We start from the raw sequence: 21,599 nt of genomic DNA, 5'->3' as shown, positions 1-21,599 counted from the left end.
AAACAGACTATTGCTTATGTTGGAGCCCTATAAGTGGGTTGGCCAGATTTATTGGACCCTAAAACTGGCAGTGCTAATACATTTGTAAATTTGAAGGCATCGTGATTTATGGGAAAGGAACGATCTAGATAAGACGAGATAACCTTTTAGAAATATAATCTTGATAGTCATTATCCAGTTTCAAACATATTCATCTGTTATCCAAGAAATCATATTTTTCAGGGTCTGCTGTTTTATCTGTTTGTGTGTTTGCTGTTTGTTTTGTTGTTGCGGCTATTTTCTTTCTTTCTTTCTCTCTCTGTTTTGTGGCGGTTTTATAGGTCTGAGTAATGACATTACCCATTCCAAAGGATGTAGGCATAAGTGGTGACCACCTTCTTCCCATACCTGTTCGGTTTCTCACCTTTCTGAAAAGTCATCAACACCAGACATCAGCAATCAATGGCACCAGTGTGTCTCAAAGAGAAGTCACACACACACACACACACACACACACACACACACACACACACACACACACACACACACACACACACAGACAGACAGACAGACAGACAGACAGACACAAATTAAAGATGTGTATTTGTATATGTATCTATATCTATATCTATAGTCCGATGGTTAGAGCTGCCGACTGTCAACACAACAGTTTAGGTTCGGTCCCGACTGAGGAAAGATGTATGTCTAGCCACACTTAGGAGTGGTGATACAACGAAACAGTACTGTATGTAGATGACTATATATATATATATATATATATATATATATATATATATATATATATATATATATAATTAACTGAAAATTTTAAATACTTTAAGATTACAGATTATATAATATTGTAAATTAAAAATCCATATAAATATTAGCATCAATATTTATATGACAATCCCAACTAGATAAAGAAGCCCAATATACGAGATAGAGCAATAGTATGAATGAAAATTTGGAATTAAATTCTGTCAATTAAAAAAAATTACGACAAATTTATTATTCGATAAGGAATACAGAATCCATGGATTGAGGAAAAGATTTTTAATTTTGTATTCTTGTTGAATAATAAATTTGTCGAAATTTGCTTAATTTAGTGAATTTAATTCCAAATTTTATATATATATATATATATATATATATATATATATATATATATATATATATATATTTGAACATTAATGGTAATATCTCCAGAGCTCTTTGAAGAGATTTCTGCCAATGTTCAAATTTGCGTATAAATTTTGTATTGTCGAACACACACACACACACACACACACATATATATATATATTTGTATATTTTGGCAGCAAGTCATTATTCAGGCAAGTCTGATTGAACACAACATAGTTATTCTTTTTTTCCGATTTTTGTGGAAATCTTTTCTATTTGCCAAGCGGTCTTTTTTTTATATCGGCTGGCATGTTGTATAGAATATATATATATATATATATATATATATATATATATATATATATATATATATATATATTAGTGGCCTGCAAGGCCACAGCTAAAACAAAAGCAGCAAAACTAAAGCTAGCCTGCCAGGACACTATATATATATATATATATATATATATATATATATATATATAAATGTAAGCAAATTTTATTAGTTTGAAAATATAGTTTCTTTTTTACCAATTGTCATAAAAACTTAACTATAGAATAGTATTATAATCTTCAAAAAGCCTGCAAAGTTTCGTGTAGTTTCGTCCCATAGAACCAAAGCTATGAGCATTTCAATATTCAATTTGGCTACGAGTATAAATATATCAATATATATATAAATATATATATATATACACCATTTTTTGGCAATATAAGTTCGAAATCTTGGCGACTATTGAGCAGAATTTTACAAATGAAGGTTCGTTGGAAAGCTAATGACCTGAATTTTGTAGTGTGCTATGTGACATTTGCCCTTTAGGTCGCACATTATTCTTTAAACAAGTAGGGGATCACTTTTCTATATTAATTTAACGTAAAATGAGCACTCACTCTATGGCCACTTTGGCTATAAAGTGGGTGTTTATTTTACGTTAAATTAATATAGAAAAGTGATCCCCCAATTTTTAAAACTATAATTTATTCATATCATTGAAATTAATCGTTTCCTGGTATTTTAACTGTTGTTTTCATTTTTAGCACCCTTTAGAACCTATGATAGTGGTAATTTACAAGGATTTTTTGTGGGTAGAAGGACACTGTACCTTTACCAATATTTCAGTTATTTGTTTTTCTAGTTTTGCATATGAATTACAAAATATCTTATATTTCCCTAAAATCTCTGGCCTTGATGGAAGGGAGACTAAAACTGGCTGCTATAGTTTCAAATTATCTGAAATATCAGCAAGGAGAAACTTGATTCCAAATATTTCTCATATGTTATATCTCCCCTCTTTGATTTTCATACATAAAGTAAATTTCACAGTGTATAAAGATAATTTTCAATAGGAATCTAGGAGTAGGAATTAAGCTGACGTGTGCAAGATATAATGTAATGGACAGGAAGTTCCAAGTAACACAGCAAAGAAAATAGAAAAAAAAACATTCGTTTTGGTTAATGGTTGGGACAAATACATATATCTTTTTCAGAGCTCTATCCCCATCCCTTTTGCTGGGGAGCAAGTGAGGAGAAGCTTGTCACTATGTAATAGCAATGCAACTCAACAGTGTACTTATTATGCAATGTGATTGTGCCTGTGAAATAAGATAAATCTGCATGAAGAACATGAAAGCCTCAGAGCAAAGTAATGATGTTGTTGTTTTATTACTTCAACGGTCACAACAACCATAAAAACACAGAAGGAAACAAAGAGATCGAATGAGTTTACTGCCACTACTATAAAAAGAATGTGAGAGACATAAAAAAACTGATTGAGTTTATTGTGTCAGCAAGATATAGTTGTCAGTGAGGTGTGTCGGCATATTTCTTGTGTTCAAAGAAATTGTGACACTATGTGACATTGTGTATGCCATAACCCTCCATCAAGGCGAGTGGGTTTGGGTAAATATCAGATATTTTGTAATTCGTATGCAAAACTAGGAAAACAAATGACTATGATTGAAATATTGGCAAAGGTGCAGTATCTTTCCATCCACAAAAAATCCTTTAAAAATTACCATTAAGTAACTTCTCTTCTTTTAGGTCATCCATCAGTTGTTTTTTCTTAATACTGATTACATATGCGGTACACCAAACTTGCATATAGAAAATAACACTACATTGACCGGAACCATTACTCCTTCCCATTGAAAAATATATATAAAGGCGCATAGAACAAAGAGCCAGCAAAATAAACCTCCTCTCTCTTCTGACAAGTTTTGTCTTGACTTAGTCTTTTTTAAGGTATGAACAACTTACAAGCATTGTTTCCTTAGTCGTACAAGGACATGAGAAAAGCACGTACAGGAACAAACAGCACAAGGTGAGATTATGTACAAGACAAGGTTATAACACGACACTATGGCGTCTAGACATGGCCATATGTGTATGCATCACAGCAAACCTGCACATAGTTCATGGTACTCCAGTAACTGAAACAGTTATTTTATTTACCTCCTCTTTAGGCCGTCTTTGTAAGCAAAGAGCAAAGATTTTTCTCATGTGGACAAAAAAAAAAAAAAAAAATATGTGCGGTAATTCCATAAGAACCAAAAATTTTTATGGAACGATTCCACTTTCTAATTGGCTGCTAGCAGAACGTGGCTCCATTTGATTGGTCAGTTCCTATTGCCAGTGTCTATAAGTAGAACTTTCCAATTTTCTTTAATCGTACCCTCACTTCTTATAAAAATTATTACAACACACACACACACACACATATATATATATATATATATATATATATATATATATATATATATATATAGTAGAACCCTGGGATACGGTTCTTTCAGGTTTTGATGTGGAATACAATGTTTTTCCGACCTCTGATTACTTACGGTGTTATTTATAATGTTATTTGGTTATCTACACGTGTATTATATACTGTACTGTATTTAGTTACTAATTTTTAATATGTACTGTATAAAATTTTACTTAGGTCCTGCCATACGGAACCCGGAACAGATTAATGCCATATCCTGCGGCTCAACTCTGTGTGTGTATATATATATATATATATATATATATATATATATATATATATATATATATATATATATATGTTTGTGTGTGTGTATATGTATATAATGCTCCCTATCTTGGGTTGAGCAATGGTTAGAAGCTCCGACTGTCGTTTGGGCGGTCGGGTTATGATCATGGCTTAAGGTAGGTACTTGTCTAGCCGCACTGATGAGCTGTGAAACAGCAAAACAGTACTGTATGTGGATGGCTATAATGCTCATCTTGGGTTGAGCATATTGGGAAGTGATATACAAACTACCATTAGCGTATGAAGCGATGCTCTTTGTGTAAACAAATCGAGCTTAGGTATTTGTACAATGTCAAAACATTGTTAATTCACTGCTCGCATAGCAGCAGCCATATAGCACAATGGTTAGAAGCTCCGACTCTCGTTTGGGTGATTGGGTTTCGATCATTGCTTGAGGTAGTTGCTTGTCTAGCTGCACTATATATATATATATATATATATAACACTTGTTTATTGTTATATAAACATGCTCACATCCCGCTGCTACAAACAGCCACTTGTTTCAATCAAACAACAGATATCATCAGGCAGCGACTTGACTATTCAAAAGTTCAATGAATAATTATTAATATTATTCATTGAACTTTTGAATAGTCAAGTCGCTGCCTGATGATATCTGTTGTTTGATTGAAACAAGTGGCTGTTTGTAGCAGCGGGATGTGAGCATGTTTATATAACAATAAACAAGTATTATCAGCTCTTTTTATTGAGCACTATCTAACAACCTCGTTGAATTCATTAGTCCATTACTTTTGAATATAAAAAAAAACCCGAGTATATATATATATATATATATATATATATATATATATATATATATATATATATATACATACATACACACACACATACATACACACGAAAATATATATTATATTTACTTTTGCTTATTTTTTAAACCAACTGTATTTTCCTAACTCTCCTGCACCTCATCTTCTCCACACAGATTCCAGAAATTAATAGCTTTATAATGACCAACCACCACACATAAAAGAAGGAAAAAGAAAGATGGACTTCTTTCAGGTTATCAATGTTTGGAATCTGCTGTTATTATGTCGGTCAAACAATAGCAATAAGCCTTTCTCGTTTCTTTTATTTTTTTGCAAGTTTATTTCTTTTTGTTTTGTATATGTGCTGTGTAGGTGAGGGTGGGTCAGTTGCTCAGGGTGTGGATTGTAGTAATGAGGCTGGGGAATTGGGGATAGCACATCTGACAGCTTAGCTTGGATGGTGAAGAAAAAAAATGCTTCATTCATGGTTGATTTCTCTTAGCAGTAGTTATAGTACACACCTGTTGCCAACCTCCAAGTTGTCCCTCCCATAAATAACTGAACAGATACTTTACAGGAATCGGGACCTTATCTCAGCAACAGATTCTAGTAGTTTTGTTCAAAGTAAAGGCAGTAGTGATTGTTTGTTTTAAGTATCGACTCTTGCTTGGACAAAAGCTCAAATCAGCAGTTTCTTTAAATCAATCAAAGCTCTAGAGATATTCATTTCAAAATATTGCACATAGTATAAAAACCCAAACACAGTGTGGTTTTTAGCTTCTTTTCTTTTCTGGTGCTACCATATCTATTTCTAACCTAAAATGCAAGAAACATTGATGTTATTGTTTTTTTTCCCTTTCCTTTGTAAAACTAAATACTGTCGTGCAAAATTCTAAAACAATAGTTTTCCTCTACAAAACAACCACTCAACATGAATAAATATTTGAAAATATAAAGAACTTGAAGTATAAAAATTTTACCAAAAATTTCTGGATTAAACATTAAATAACCGGAGCTGATAGATTTTAAAACAAAACAACCAAACCAAATATTAATAGTAAATATTTAAGGACATAAATAACTTAAAAGCATAACAAGCTTATTCAAAATTTATAAGATTTGACTTTAAATAACTCAAAAAGAGTTGATATGCTGTAAATAAAGCAAACAAGTCTCCTTTTCTTTCACAGACAATACGTGTATGACACAATTCTGCCTGGAAAACTCTGAAGTGAAGAACAATATCACACGAACCTGTGTGTGGCAAGGGAAGTACATATATTCTGCTGATTGAATGCATACACACAGTTCAAACATACATTCTCACTGTCAAAACGGATATGCTAATATACACAACATCTGTATGATTATTCTATTCTAGGCATGCGGCAAACGTTTTCCTCACTTTCTACTCTTCGTGGCTTAGTGGGGGATGCCCTTTTCTCTTCCCTGCAACCTCTTTCCCACAGAAGAGACGTTGCAAGCCTATCTTTGTTTTATCGTAATTTCCATGGCAGGTGCTCGTCTGAACTCCAATCTCTGGTCACCCCTCGCCAATCTTTTACGAAAAACACCCGTCTAGCTGAATCCACTGGCAAAAACTTTCCCCACTCTTTATCTATGCCTAAATCAAAACGTAGATTTCATTAACAAAGCTTCTTTCTTAGAACTGCACGCCTGTGGAACCCTGTTCTGTCTGCCTGCTTCCCTCCTGACTACAACTTGGATGTCTTCAAGTCCAACGTAAACAAATTCCTGATGAAACGCCCCCTTAAGTAGACACTTTAAATATCCACACTAACGTACTGTACTTACAATAACCCTTATCCCGCCATCTTGGTTACTGCCAATTACTGATCTGAACTATGCCACCATCTTGGTTACTGCCAATTACTGATCTGAACTATGCCGCCATCTTGGTTACTGCCAATTACTGATCTGAACTATGCCACCATCTTTGTTACTACCAACCGCATTTGATTCTTGGCCGCCATCTTGGTTACTGATTTGACCTACGCCGCCATCTTTGTTCAACATAATGTCTCAAAACTTAACAGGTTATGGGCCCAGTTGCGGTTCGGCTATTTTAATTTTTTTATTTAATTCATTTTTAACATCTTTTAAAGTGTTGTCACAGTTTGAGGCGAGTAATATATCGTCAACCCAAAAAACCAAAATCAACAATTTATTACCTACATTTTTGGTATACATGCACGCGCCTATGAGACATTGCTTGAATTCCGGTTCTATTAAATAATTATGGAGTGTTAAATTCCAATTGTGTGCACTTTGTTTTAGTCCATATAACGATTTATTTAATTTCCGCACCCAATTTTTATTTTTCATTTTAAATCCCTCCAGAGGGTAAATGTAGATTTCACAATCAATCGGAACATTTAAATAAGCATTTTTTTACATCCATTTGATGTATTTTTAAATTATATTGAGCGGCAAGTTGTAATACAATTCTAACTGTCGTTAAATTTGTCGTTGGTGAAAATGTTGCAAAATATTCCACTCCAGAAATTTGTGAAAAACTTTTTGCAACAAATCTTGCTTTAAAAGTTTCACTGCCAGAAGCTGTGATTTTTTTGGAAAAAAACCAGCGTGAAGAAATTATATTTTTATCTGCTGGTTTTGCCACTATTTCGTATTTTCAGATAAAGCTTTCAATTCGGATATCATAGCTTGTTCCCATTCTTGGGGATTTTGTGAATTAATCACCTCATTATAACTTTCCGGTGCGCTGTTCAACGAATAACAGTAATCCATGGCGTAATCTTGTATCTTTTCAATTTGTAAGAAGTCTGACCTTTTTTGCTCCCTTATTGGGTATCGACGTGTCTGGTTACTGTTTTCGTCAAAAGTACTGTAATTGTCGTCGTTATTAATATTTTCATTGTGATCGATTAAGATGCTAGGTAATATTTCACGTTTTTCATCCACTGGATCGCCATTTTTAAAATTTAATGTATCATTGAATTTTACACATCTAACCCTTTTTACGACATTTTGGGTTGGAAAGTAGATTAAATATGCTGGACTCTTTACCATAACCCACAAAAATACCTTTTTCGCTTTTAGTATTTAGTTTACTGGTGTTTTCTATAAATGCAAAACAATCAGAACCAAATAGATGCATTCTGTTCATTTTAGGTTTTACACTGCAAAACGCTTCATATGGCGTTTTTCCTAGCCTCTTATTGAACGATCTATTTCTGATATATGCTGCTGCCATTAAAGCGAACGTCCATAAACTATGCACTAATTTCGATTCGATAAGTAGGCATCTTGCCATCTCAAAAAGGGTTTGCCATCTCCTTTCACCGGTGCCATTTTGGAAGGGGGAGTATGGCGCAGACTTCTCATGTTTAATATGGTGGTTAATAAATAGAAGTTCAAAGTCTTTGCTAGTAAATTCAGTCCCATTGTCTGAGCAAATACATTTTACTGAAACGTACGGGGCAATATCAGCTAAATATTTCTTAGTGGCGAGGATAGTGTCGGATTTTTTTAAAAGAAAATAAACTATAATTAAACCGGAAAAATCATCAATAAAGTTCAAAACGTATCTTAGATTATTTCTCCCCATCGGGCTGATCGGACCTGCTAAGTCACAATGCAGAAGTGAGAGAATTCTTTTAGCTTTTTTGTCTGGCGTTCGGCTTATATCTTTTGTCATTTTCCCCTGTGCACACACATCACAATTTGGGAGTCATGCCTTTGACTATATTTGGTAATTTTTTTTAATATCAGCTGTATTGCAGTGTCCGAGAATTTTATGCCAGGTTTCCATGTCGTGACAGGCAGTTTTTGAGGGAACCATACTTTTTAAATAATATAGACGGCCATTTTCTTTAATGTCAAATACAGTTCCATTGGGGTATATCAATTTTGACTTGCTTTGGCCAGATTTTATATTCGCGCTTTGTTTAATTGCAGCCTGCACAGAAAATATGTCTTGCTTAAATGTAGGTATGAACAGAGCATATTTTTAGAATACAGTTACAGATTTCGCATCTATTGCTTTTTAGGAATATTTTAGCATCGCCTCTTTTCAAGACTATATGCAATCCCAACCACACTTCTCCTGAATCGGCACTGCTCGAGTTCAGTGGCTAGGAGAAGTCTAGGATGACTGAAAAAAATGCCGAGATAAGTCCAGAGCATATACAGCACCTAGAATTCTCATATGGTCACCCATTTTAACGCTGAATAGGCTCAACGTTGCTTAACTTCGATGATTTAACGGGAACTGGTATGTCAATGTGATTATGCCGTATATAGCATAAGCTTGAATGTTAATTTTTATACATTTTCTAGAATCAAAATCATAATGGATTTTGATCAAAATTGAAATAAGGATTCTAGACATAAGGTTTAGTATTATTATATCTTGATTTTTATCGTTGTAAAGGAACATGAAAGTGGGACAAAACTGTTCTGTTCACTGATTAAATGTTATCCATTTAGAGACGATTATTCTTATAATTATATATATATATATATATATATATATATATATATATATATATATATACATGGGTGCCCGGCGTTGTCCGGGTGTTCGGAGGTGAATGTTGAGCAAAAAAAAAAAAAATTAAAAAGTGGTAGTAGGAAGGCAGGCTCGAACCCGTACCGCAAAGGAGGAAAAGAACGGGAAAAAACCTTACGTCTACGCTGTTACGACCACCGCCAAACCGGAAGTGACATTTTTTTAAAATTTAGGTTAGACAATCGAAAGGAGAAGATGACTTAAAAAAAATATCGGCGAAAAAAGCAAAAAAAAAGTGCCTAGTTTAAGGTGAAGATATTAATGTTTTTAGCCAATTTTTCGATATTTGTCGTCTGAAAGGTCGAACTTTAAAACGATACTGATCTTGAGAAAATCCGTCGCCTCTATCGAAAGTGTTGGGCAGACATGCAAACATACATACATACATACATACATATATACATTTATATATTGGTAACTAAAAATGTTCGACCCAAACCGATGCAAAAGCTTGCCCTATCTCTGAATACACTTTATGTTAAATTTCAAATGTTTAGACCAGAAATTGTCTGAGTAATTTGGTAGAGACCGCAGAGGTCAAATTTTTTTTAACTTTGACCCCTATTATGACCTCTTAGCATTTATTGTTTTGGGCTCAAATCAAGTTATTAAGTTAGATCCATGTCCAAGGAACCTATATCTAAAATTTCAAGTGGTTAGACCCAAAGTTGTTGGAAGAGTTTGGTAGAGTTCTCAAAAGTCAAATCGTTCAACTTTGACCCCTTAAAAGCCAAATTTCCGGCTGAAAACCGATCACATCGATTTTCCCAAAATCTCAGTACCCTGTATATCAAATTTTGAGTCTATAGACTTAAAATTGACAGAATTATTGCGTAGGGAAATGTACACAGACAGACAGACACACATACACTTTCACTTTTATAGATAGATAGACTAATAGATTAAACAAAAATATATACGTATACATAAATATATATAGAAACAATTTTTTGTTGACTGTAAAGATTTTACGCAAATATTATGCAAGTATAAATCATGTAGAATATCTGCATGAAAATAATTACACATAATTGTTAACTCTAGATGATCATCCCATAAGAAAACGAAAAAAAAATTATTGGGAATTAATTAAAATGAATGTTTAAAAGAATATGCAAATTAGCTAGATCTTTTGCTAGTGAATGCATTTCCACAACCCATATATAAGAAAATTGTATTTTCTTTTTAAATAAATAGAAAAGAGGGGGTTTAATATTAATATCAATACACACAAAAGAGAAACGAATTTATAGGAGTATAGATAGATAGTTATCAACAGACGGAATGCTTCCATGTATCACAGCTCTTCAGTGCAACTAAACAAACAGGTGCCTCCAACAAGAATCGAAACTCGACTGTTTAATTGACTATCTGTGCTTCTAACCCTTACCCTATTATATTATCAGACATCTGCTGAATGTAGGTGTAGTCTCAATGCAAACATTGTTGAATACTGGAAAACTCAAATTGGTTTTACTCAATGAGTAATGGTTTAAAAGCTCGTGGCAGTTAACGATTTCCTTGTGAGTGCTTCGTCCAAGAAAGGACACGCACGCACACACACACACACACACACACACACACACACACACACGGTGGCCCACTTAAAAGTAGCCCGGTCTCTCTAATATTTCTCTTAGCGACCAACTGACACCACAAGACAAAATGCGATTCTTTTTCCAACAAGGTAGTGCTACATGCCACACATCTCACAGATCACTGACACGAGTTCCTGAAATGTTTACAGAAGAGAGAACAATGAGCAAAGGGTTATGGCCACCATGTTCCCCGGACTTGTCATCATGGGATTTTTATCTTTGAGGCACTTCAAAAGAAAGTTTATGCAAATAATCCTCATAATCACGACCAACTGAAGGAGGACATTACGAACGCTATCAGGAGAATCACCAGAGAAGATCTACAGGCAGTATCTGCAACCGTTGTTAAACGTGCCCAGAAATGCATAGATGTCAACAGGGAGCGCATCCAGCATCTTTTATAACACTGAAGGGAGTTTAAACAATACTACCTGTAATTCAAACAATCAAAGAATGTTCCTCCTCTCTACTACATTTCTGGGCTACTTTAAGTGGGCCACCATGTATAGTAATAATTTCTGTTTATATATTTTTTAAAAATCTCTAATCGGCAATTTGTCATTATGTTTTCCACTTTGTATTTTATATATAAATTAGCGAGGGGTACCCGGCCTTGCCCGGGTGTTTGTAGGTGTGTGTGAAAAAAAACCGAAATGTGCAAAAAAAAAAAAAAAAAAAGCCTTGACGACGCGCAGTTGGAAAATAGTAAAGTGTGAAAAAAAAAACAGGTGCGCGTTTTTGATTGACGTGACAGCGATAGGTATTCAGCAGTCAGCATTTTGTGCGGGACAGTTTTTAATGAGGTCAATAAATCGGTTTGTTTGTTTTTAAAAACCCGCTCCCTGTTTATTAGGGAGAGCGTCTCGTCTCGAAATAAAAGCTACCGTCTGATATGACGAAGTCGACATTAACCAAACGTTACTTAGCTCTCTAGAGACCACTGGCTTTCGGCCAGTAATTAGAGTCGAGTTTTGCTTTTTGTTTATACCGAAAACCGAATGTAACGCGTGCCGATGCGGGGAAATGTCGAATAATTAACGTTTGAAAGTATATAAAATTAAATAGACAGGCGAGCTCCGTGGTTAAGTGTGAGATATTACAATTTATAGATGATATAAAAAGTTTTAAGAAGTTGTGAAGCGAGCGAGCGCTTCTCTGAAAGAAGCCTTTTGTGGACATTGAGGAAAAGCGTACATACATACATACATTTTCGTTTTTATATATATAGATTGTAAACAACCTAGAAAAAATATTATAGCCCTTTTTTTAGATATCACTAATTGCTTAATATAGATAGCCTTTATAACCATTTTTTAGTATATTATTTTACTATTTTTTTTATATTTTATTATATATATATAATATTTTATTTTATTTTTATATATATATATATATATATATATATATATATATATATATATATATATATATATATATATATATATATATATATATAAAGCAAATGTTAAAATGAAAAAAATCATTTATAATGCTCCCTGTCTTAGGTTGAGCATATTGGGAAGTGATATACAAATTTCCATTAGCGTATTAAGTGAATGCTCTTTGTGTAAACAAATTGAGCTTAGGTATTTGGACAATGTCAAGACATTGTTAATTCACTGCCCGCATAGTATCAGCCATATAGCGCAATGGTGTAAAGCTCCGACTGTCATATGGGCGGTCAGGTTTGGATCCTGGCTTGAGGTAGTTGCTTGTCTAGCTGCACTGATGAGCTGTGAAACAGCGAAACAGTATTCTATGTGGATGACTATATATATATATATATATATATATATATATATATATATATATATACAATTATATAAATGCAACTTTGTCTGTGTGTTTGTGCACATGTGAGTTCGTTCCTTATAGACTCTGAAACGGCTGGACAGATTTTCTTTAAAATTTACAGAACTTTAGTGTATAAGTCTGGGAGTGATCTTAGTTAAGTTTTATCTCCGTATACCCCTGATAATTACCGAAAATCGATACTCGAAACTGTTATTTTAATTTATCTATCATCGGTAAAGCCATTTTTTCCATGTCGTCGCTTAGCAACAATGATAAAACAACGAGCCGTGAAAATTTTACTGTGGGTAAGTTGATAACATGATTTTTTGGGGTTTTTTTTTTGCATGACGTGGTCTATAGGTTCAAACTCCGCACGTAAATTCCTTCATTTTTCTTTCATTAACTCCAAAGAATTTTATAAGACTTGAAAATTTACGTGTATTTTTTTTTTGTTTGTTTTTTTGAGCATGTCATGGTCTGTAGATTCACACCCCACGTGAAAATTTCTTAATGTTTGTTTTTTCGTTAAGTTTCCAGTTAAGTTTCCAGAAGTTTATATAAAATAATTTTATAAAAGAAACAGTAGGATCTCTAGAGTGCAATGTAAAATAACATATATTTGGACTAAGTTACTGCATGGAGGCATGTGAAGTTTCCTCTCGGGCAATTTCACGGATTTTGATGACAATGAAATTTTGAAGTGTGAAATATTCGTTGATCATCATTTAATCCCGGGCAACGTCGGGTCTCCCTGCTAGTATATATATATATATATATATATATATATATATATATATATCGTATCTTTAATACTGAGAGTGTTAAAGAAATTAATAGCTTTATAATGACCTGCCAGAAGAAAGCTTCCTGGTTATCAATTTTAAGAATTAGTTAATAATTATTACATTGAAAACACAGAAGTGACTCATTTCTTTCTTCTTTTTTTTTTTTTTTTAACTTACTTTTAATAATTATTTTCTCTTTATGATTTTCTGGGGAGGTAGGGAGCAATTTTGGCTGATTCAACTTACGTTTCAACAAAAATGGCTGTTCCATTCACCATTCATTAATGTTTCGTTAAATACAGATATGATTTTTGAATGCGTCTATTTAAAAGGAAAGATAAAAATGGATGAATGTTTTTAGATTTCAATTCACCCCAAACAAGGCACACTGCTACTGAGATGTAAAGAGCTGGAAATCGCTCCACTACTACACAGAAATTTCATCCTTGTCAGAATTCGTCATGAGGATGAAATGCGGAAAATTCTGTGTAGATTAACTAGCATATATCTTTTATCATAACTCACTATATATATATATATATATATATATATATATATATATATATATATATATAGTTTATTTGTTTTTACATAAGTAGTAATGTATTGCTACACAGTCATGAGCATGTTTCGGCCAGCTAGTTTTTAACAACTAGAGACCTCATCAGGCAACCCAGCTTATATGAAAGCAAAGCTTGCAATGAAAATCTCGGCTCATCTTCCGGTAAATGTCATTAAGAAATAGAAACAAGTGATAAGGTTTAGCTGTGTGCAAACAAGATTTAAAGGTCATTTAGTTATAGAGTGCACTCTATAACTGAATAACCTGTCTTTAAATCTCAAACTTTTTTCGCATGAATGTTCCAAAATACTAATAAAATTCACACTCATTCCTAAATTAACCTGATACACACCAGAATATTTAGGAGTTGAGACAAGTAACGCACATGCACACAGCTAGCATTTCTTTCTGTCCTTCACTGTCTCCATCTTAACTTCTAAAACGCCCACCCTGTCTACTTTATTCCCACACCCCTTTGCACGCAGCTAAATCTTATCCCTTGTTTCTATTTCTTAATGACTTTTACCGGAAGATGACCCGAAATTTTCATTGCAAACTCTGCTTTCATATAAGCTGGATCGCCTGAAGAGGCCTCTAATGACTAAAAACTAGCTAGCCGAAACATGTTCATGACTGTGCAGCAACATATTACTGCTTGTGTAAAAACAAAAACATACGTTGTTCTACTTCGGTATTGAACATTCTTGTATCAACCTCGTTATACTTCACTGGTTACCTTACCCCTGAAAAATAACAACCTCAAGTTATATATATCTATATATCTATCAAAGTGAACGTGTCTGTGTGTCTGTCTGTGTGTGTGTATACATTTCCATATGCAATAACTCTGTAAATTTTAAGTCTACAGACTCGAAATTTGATATACAGGATACTGAGATTTGGGAAAATCTTTGTAATCCGTTTTCAGCCGAAAATTTGGCTGTTAAGGGATCAAAGTTAAACGATTTGACCTTTGAGAACTCTACCAAACTCCGCGAGAATTTTAGGTCTAAACACTTGAAATTTTAGATATAGATTCCTTGGGCATTGATCTGACTTAATAACTTGATGTGAGCCCAAAACAATAAATTTTAAGGGGTTATAATAGGGGTCAAAGTTAAAATAATTGACCACATTTTTTTTTTTTTGCTCAACATACACATCCAAACACCCGGGCAACGCCGGGTTGAAATGCTAGTATATATATATATATATATATATATATATATATATATATATATATATATATATATATATATAAAATAGAGAAAGGTAGTTTACTTGAAGCATTGCTAGTAAATAGATATGGACGAGTATAAGATGGCGCTAGTAAGGCAGGGAGCCGGCTGTTGTATTGGTGTGACGTATGAACAAAAATGAACAAATGAAAGAAGGTCTTATTTGTTTTGTTATTTTATTTGACTTCATATATCCATTTATTTTTTTCAAGATAATCACAATACAAATCAGGAAATATGAACTTACTGTTTGATATAACCGGGATGTTAGAGGTTTTAATATTTCGAGAATACATCTCTTTTTCAAAAGAAAAGGGACCACTTGTCTCTGTTTATTCTTTATAGTTTGTTATAGAGAAACTAGTAATAAATGAAATTTCTGTCCCCCACGGCCTTTTAACTGTCTGCTACGTTTTGACGCACTCAGTCTTGTCAACAAATTGAACTGTGAATTTTAACAACACTCCATATGCCCAGAGAATCCATCTAGAGTATCTATCCACGCGTTCTAATTTGGATAGAACAGACAATTAAAATATTCATATGCTTCACAATCAAAGCAAACGAGATAAATGAATAAACAGAGTTCTGAAAATGCATAATCTTTACAGACAGATAAAAATAAATCTTTCATAGCGGTAATAGTATACAAAAAAATAAGTAAGAAAAAAACGTACTTACTTCCCAAAGACTGGATTTAGTTGTTTTGATATATAATGTTCTTTGTCATTGATAACAGTCTTTCCAAGACGTATTACAAGATAAGGGTCGGCCTTGCCATTGATATCCGACGGGTGAAGGTCATTGGCCTGTAGAAATATTAAGGAAAAAGCAATGTGATATTTCATAACAATCAGCCTGCAAGTTTCAATTTTTTTTTTAATAATAAATGACACAGAGAAGTTCAGGATTACAGAAAACAATGTGGAGATAATCAGAAACCACATACATCATCTAGTATTCTCAAATGGTCACCGATTAAGTACTGATCAGGTTTAACGTCGTTTAACATTAATGATCTAACAGGAGTGTGTCTACCTGATTATGTCATATATAAAACAAATTTGCAGAAAATATACATCATAATTCCGAGGATCGAACTTTTTATCAATAAAGTAATTTTTGGCCGATTGATTATTTCTATTATTTAGATTCTTCGGACTACTATCCTCATCTTGAGTGTTATTTTCGCAACGTTTCAGTCGATATAACCTCCGACCTTCTTCAGGTGTCTCTTGTTGAACTTGGGAATCTTTCTGTCGAAGTTGTGGATCTGCATGGAATTTGGAATACAACCCTTTATTTAATCCACGGGTATAGTATGCTCTCAATCAATCAGTCATGACTAGGTAGAAAAGCATAGTAATTCGCAATTGTATTTTGAGTGTCGCCCGCACTGAAGATTGAACCTTCAACTACTAGAAGAGTGTAACTTTACAATTGAACTTTTACCAAATATTTTATCCACTATGCACGTGTCCTCGTGATACACAGTTATACTATGATGATTATCACAAATTTAGTTTATTTGGTCACTTACATATATTTGCCCAATCACGTTGACACACTGGTTCTCGCCAGATCACCAAAGTTAAGCAACGTTGAGCCAGGCCAGTACCAGATGGGTGACCATTTAGGAAGGCGAGGCGAAATACTAAGAGGTAAAATATTGAGAGGTAAAAATACCAGGTTGAGAAACTGGCGTGGTCTATCATTCTCTCAAGGGTAAATGAGACTCTGTTAAGCTGTGGTAGGTACCTCATCTAGTGATGGCGTCACGATAAAAAATACCCTTGATAGCCCTGGTGAAGCATCAAGTATTCAGCTACTGACAAGACTTGAATTACACTACAAACTCGTGTAGTGAGTTCAACCTCGGGTGCAGCTGCGCTGGATGGATGGACATATATTTATACTTGAACCAGCGTTCACCTGGAGTGGGTTGAGTTAGCTCCATTTAACCATCAACACTGCATCGCTTATGAAGATCGAACAAGTCTAACAATTTGAAGTCAATAATCGGGTAATTTCTAGTTCTAATGGTGAATTCCATAGACATGTTTTGCTATCACAGCTGTAAAGAACTTTCTGTTCTTCCTATGGCCACCTAAAATAAAGTGATATTTCCAAATGATATTTCCAAGAACTCCTCACCTATGGAACACGTTCTCAGAAGATTGCTTTCTTGAGGGACACAACATGATCATCTTCAAATCCAATGTAAATAAAAGCATATATATGCATTCTATTAATTATTTTTAATCGTCTCATAATATTCATCATCGTTCAACTGACAATCTGTTCATCTTATTAACTCTTTGTAATCATACACAATGGTGAACGGTTAGTGGGGGTACATCGATGCATACTATAAACAGCAGACTTGCAATGGGAAGTGGAGAGAGGAGACCATCAAGAAACTGGTTGGCCTCTTGAAAAAATAATGCCTTCTTAAAAACGCGTTTCCGTGCATGCTGAGATTGCGAGCTACTTGAAATTCTATAGTAGATATGTCTATTCCAGACAAAGGTCCTTCATTGCTAGTTAGTTTTTATGTCCATAGATTAACAGCTGATAAATCTCAAGTGAACCGCTGCATATTCCAATTGATGTCTATATATATTTGGAGAAAAACAGGCAGGGAATTGATTTTGGTTTATGTCAACCTCATAGACAGATGTGTGTTTGGATCTTAAGTGTTTCTGTTGGATTAGTTGTTTATTCTGAGTGCTAGTCTGTCCTTCGATAGAGAAATCATATATAATTGTAAAATCGCAGACTAAAGAGTTGTGGTAATGTTTGGAAGGAAAAGCTTATTTGCAGCAGTGGCGAAGATTGCATCAGTAAGATAAGTGTTAAAATCAAACCCCAGAATTTGGACAAAGACAACGAGCTAAAGATAACGATCATTATGCAATAAATATACACAAACACACTTTATCCTATACAAGAGTCAGGTACGTCCAAGGATGGAGTATTGTTGCCACATCTGGGCAGGAGCTGCTAGAGAGACCTTATCCTACCTTGACAGTTCAAAATAAACTTTGTAGCCTTTTCTCTTCCCTGAAACCTCTTTCTCACAGAAGAGACGTTGCGAACCTGTCTCTGCTTTATCGTTATTTTCATGGCAAGTGCTCATCTGAGCTCCAATCTAATGTCCTTCCTCGCCAAACTTTCACGAAAAACACTCGTCTAGCTGAAAACACTATCAATAATTTCCCACACTCTTTATCCGTGCCTAAACCTAAACGTAGATTCCATGAACAAAGCTTCTTTCTTAGAACTGCATACCAGCCTTTCGTTTGCCTGCTTTCCAGCTGATTACCATATGGTCGTCTTCAAGTCCAACGTAAACAAGTTCTTGATGATCCGTTCCCCTTAAGTAATCCAATTTATCAAATGTACACTACTAACGATTCCTATGATATTGTCCCATGGATACACTTTAACCCTTATCCACGAGTGGCCTCTGAGCCTTAATAAGTGGTTACTCCTATGTAAACAAAAAAATCCTTAAGTGACTACTAGCCTTGATAAATAGCGAAATGAAAGAAAAAAATGGCTACTTACCTTCACTACGTATACCCTTACAAGCACTTTGATAGGATCATTGCTTGGTAAACCTTGAAAGAGACCATATTGAGGGTCACCACCTGTGATTGTTGTGTCTTCTATGTCAGGTGGAAGCGGAATTTTGTAGATCTTTAAAGATCCCTGGAATAATAAGTGAGAGAGTTATTATTATTGTTACATGTTAGGAACCCTATGTCAATAGCGATTAAGTCAGCTAGTATAAAGTTTGACAAGGATCACGCTGAGTACAGGTCATGATGATCCAAATCTGCAAAACAGAATCGTTCCCAGAGATGTGTGACAGGAAAGGATAAAACATAATGAGAAGTCAGAACAGTTAGACAAAACAGAGATATTAGTCAACATGGCGAAAACGTCACATTTTTCAAGTGGAGAGAAAAGTTTTCAAATCACTTGTCTATGGAAGCAGACATGAGACACACCGCCAATACTAATGTAGAAAGAAAACTTTGATTATCGCCAAGTGTCAAATGCTTCCTTGGAGAACTTTCTTTGTTATATCCACCCGTGTTAGTGAAGTAGACGAGTTAACTAAATAATTAATTAAAAGAACGTTAATATCTTTGTGAGTCAATTCTCTCCCAAAATAAAACTTTTAAGAAACTCTCAGCAGACGTCTTTTTCTGTCATTTCTGTATGAAAAGACGTTTCATTGGTATAGTTAAACAGATGAGATGATCAAAGAGCAATGATGATGCCAGCCAACATTGAAAGAGAATAGGAAAAACATCCAATTAAGATATGTCACACGCATGCATATATACATAATAAACATTTTGGATCTTGAGGGGGAACAAAGAGAATAAAATACCCATGTATGCAAAACATTTATTATTGAATTCATATTCTTCTTCTTCTTATTATTATTATTGATTTTATTCCTATAATTATCATTGTTATTAATATAATTACTGTAATGGCTACTATTATGATTATTATTACTACCATTGTTACGATATCTATATATTAATATGATAGCGTGTGTGTTATTTATTTTATATATCATGCTCACATCTTTTTTCCTCCGAGTGAATGTCTATTCAATTGTTATAACCTTCCATTTCTTGTATAAATAATTTTACCAAGAATTCTTCAGAAGTTTTTGGCTTGGTTTCGATTATAGCTGAAGGAACTCAAGTTATGCATATATTTTTTTCAGAATTTAAAATTAAACCACAAAACTTATATATTGCTCTATTCTGAAATATTTCAATTTTTTATTCATTTTATTTAAAATGTGTTTTAAAAGTTTTTAACTAACATGGAATTTCCACGGGTTCTGCCGGTTATCATTATTATTATTATTAGGAGTAGTATCTTAACGTTTGATAGAACTAATACAATTTATTTACATGCAAATTTTTTATTTCCTGTAAAAATTAAAACCCATTGAATTTTAGGAACTGTAATAAATACTGTTTCTTTATCACTGTTCTTTATACATATATACAACCTGCACACTTTAATGGATGTCCTAGTAGTCTCAAGACCACATCGCAAACAAGACCAGCCTTGTTGGGGTAGACATCCTAAGCATGTTTGCTCTGCTGACCCAATGACAATTCTGGTGGCTTGGCGATGCCAGGCAAATGGATGATGGGAAGATCCGAAAGGATATTTTTATGGCAAGCTTGCAACCAGCTCTAGACTAGCAGCAAGACCTGTCATATGCTACAAGGATGTCTCTGAGCGAGTCATGAGGGCAGGTGACATCGACCAAACAGGCTGAAAGTCTGATGTTGAAGACCACAGACACTGGAAAAGTGCTGTAAAGGCATGCTTAAAAAGAAGTGAGGAGAGTAGAGACTAGCAAAATGAGAGGAGAAAGCACAGAGTGCTGCAACAGAGTTCTCGGAGCCAAACACCACTTACATCTGTGGCATCTGCAGCAGAGCCTGCCAATTCAGAATAGGCTTGTACAGTCACTGTACACACTGCAGTTCACTAACAGACTAATTTGAGGTGCAGAACTTCATTGTCTCCTGAGATGGACAGATGCTAACAAGTTGTCTTAGATATTCATCTCTGGTACCCAATCACCAAAAATAAATAGAATAGCACATTTGTTTACTTCCGTTGCAGGAGGTTAGACACCAAGTCAAGTAAGGTTTTAAAAAGTTAGTGCACTAGGTGTAGTGCACTCTGGCCTACAAAATGTGCCTCAGCAGTTTCGGTTTACATTTCCTGGTAAGACGCTTTAGGCAATTAACTAACTCTTTCTCAAAGAGGAGGTAAAGCCTGGAAGGATAAACCTCCTAGGACTGAACAGAACAAACCTCAGACCGACAACAACGAAACCACTGTTCGACTGATATTTGAGGTTGCATCCTAGGCTGGTACGAAAAATACATACTCAGGCTATACTTCAAAGAAAAATAGGACTTAAATATATATGATTTATAAACGATAGTGATCATATTAAAGGCCCTTTGTTAAGTTTAGATGGTTTTTATGTCAAGGGAGATAACTATCCTTTCTTAAATTACGAGAAATTCATCTGTAATTATATTTCTTAGTGATTTGTCCAGATTTTTAGAAATATGACATTT

General features: G+C 34.2%; 1 protein-coding gene across 21 annotated transcripts in view; it reads right to left on the bottom strand.

Moving 5' to 3' along the window:
- LOC145279820 (otoferlin-like) overlaps positions 1 to 21,599 on the bottom strand; it is a 1,618,966-nt gene that overhangs the window by 800,910 nt on the left and 796,457 nt on the right. For all 21 annotated transcript variants that reach the window (XM_080131202.1, XM_080131198.1, XM_080131211.1 and 18 more), the window contains 2 exons: positions 19,027 to 19,170; positions 16,138 to 16,265 (listed from right to left, as the gene is read on the bottom strand). In XM_080131202.1, coding sequence (XP_079987328.1) covers positions 16,138 to 16,265; positions 19,027 to 19,170 — 272 coding nt within the window. The remainder of the gene's footprint in view (positions 1 to 16,137; positions 16,266 to 19,026; positions 19,171 to 21,599) is intronic.

This window comes from Euprymna scolopes, chromosome 7 (assembly GCF_053919585.1).
Source record: "Euprymna scolopes isolate OS-2025 chromosome 7, ASM5391958v1, whole genome shotgun sequence".
Classification (NCBI taxonomy): domain Eukaryota; kingdom Metazoa; phylum Mollusca; class Cephalopoda; order Sepiida; family Sepiolidae; genus Euprymna; species Euprymna scolopes.
This window is presented reverse-complemented; position numbering and strand designations above follow the sequence as displayed.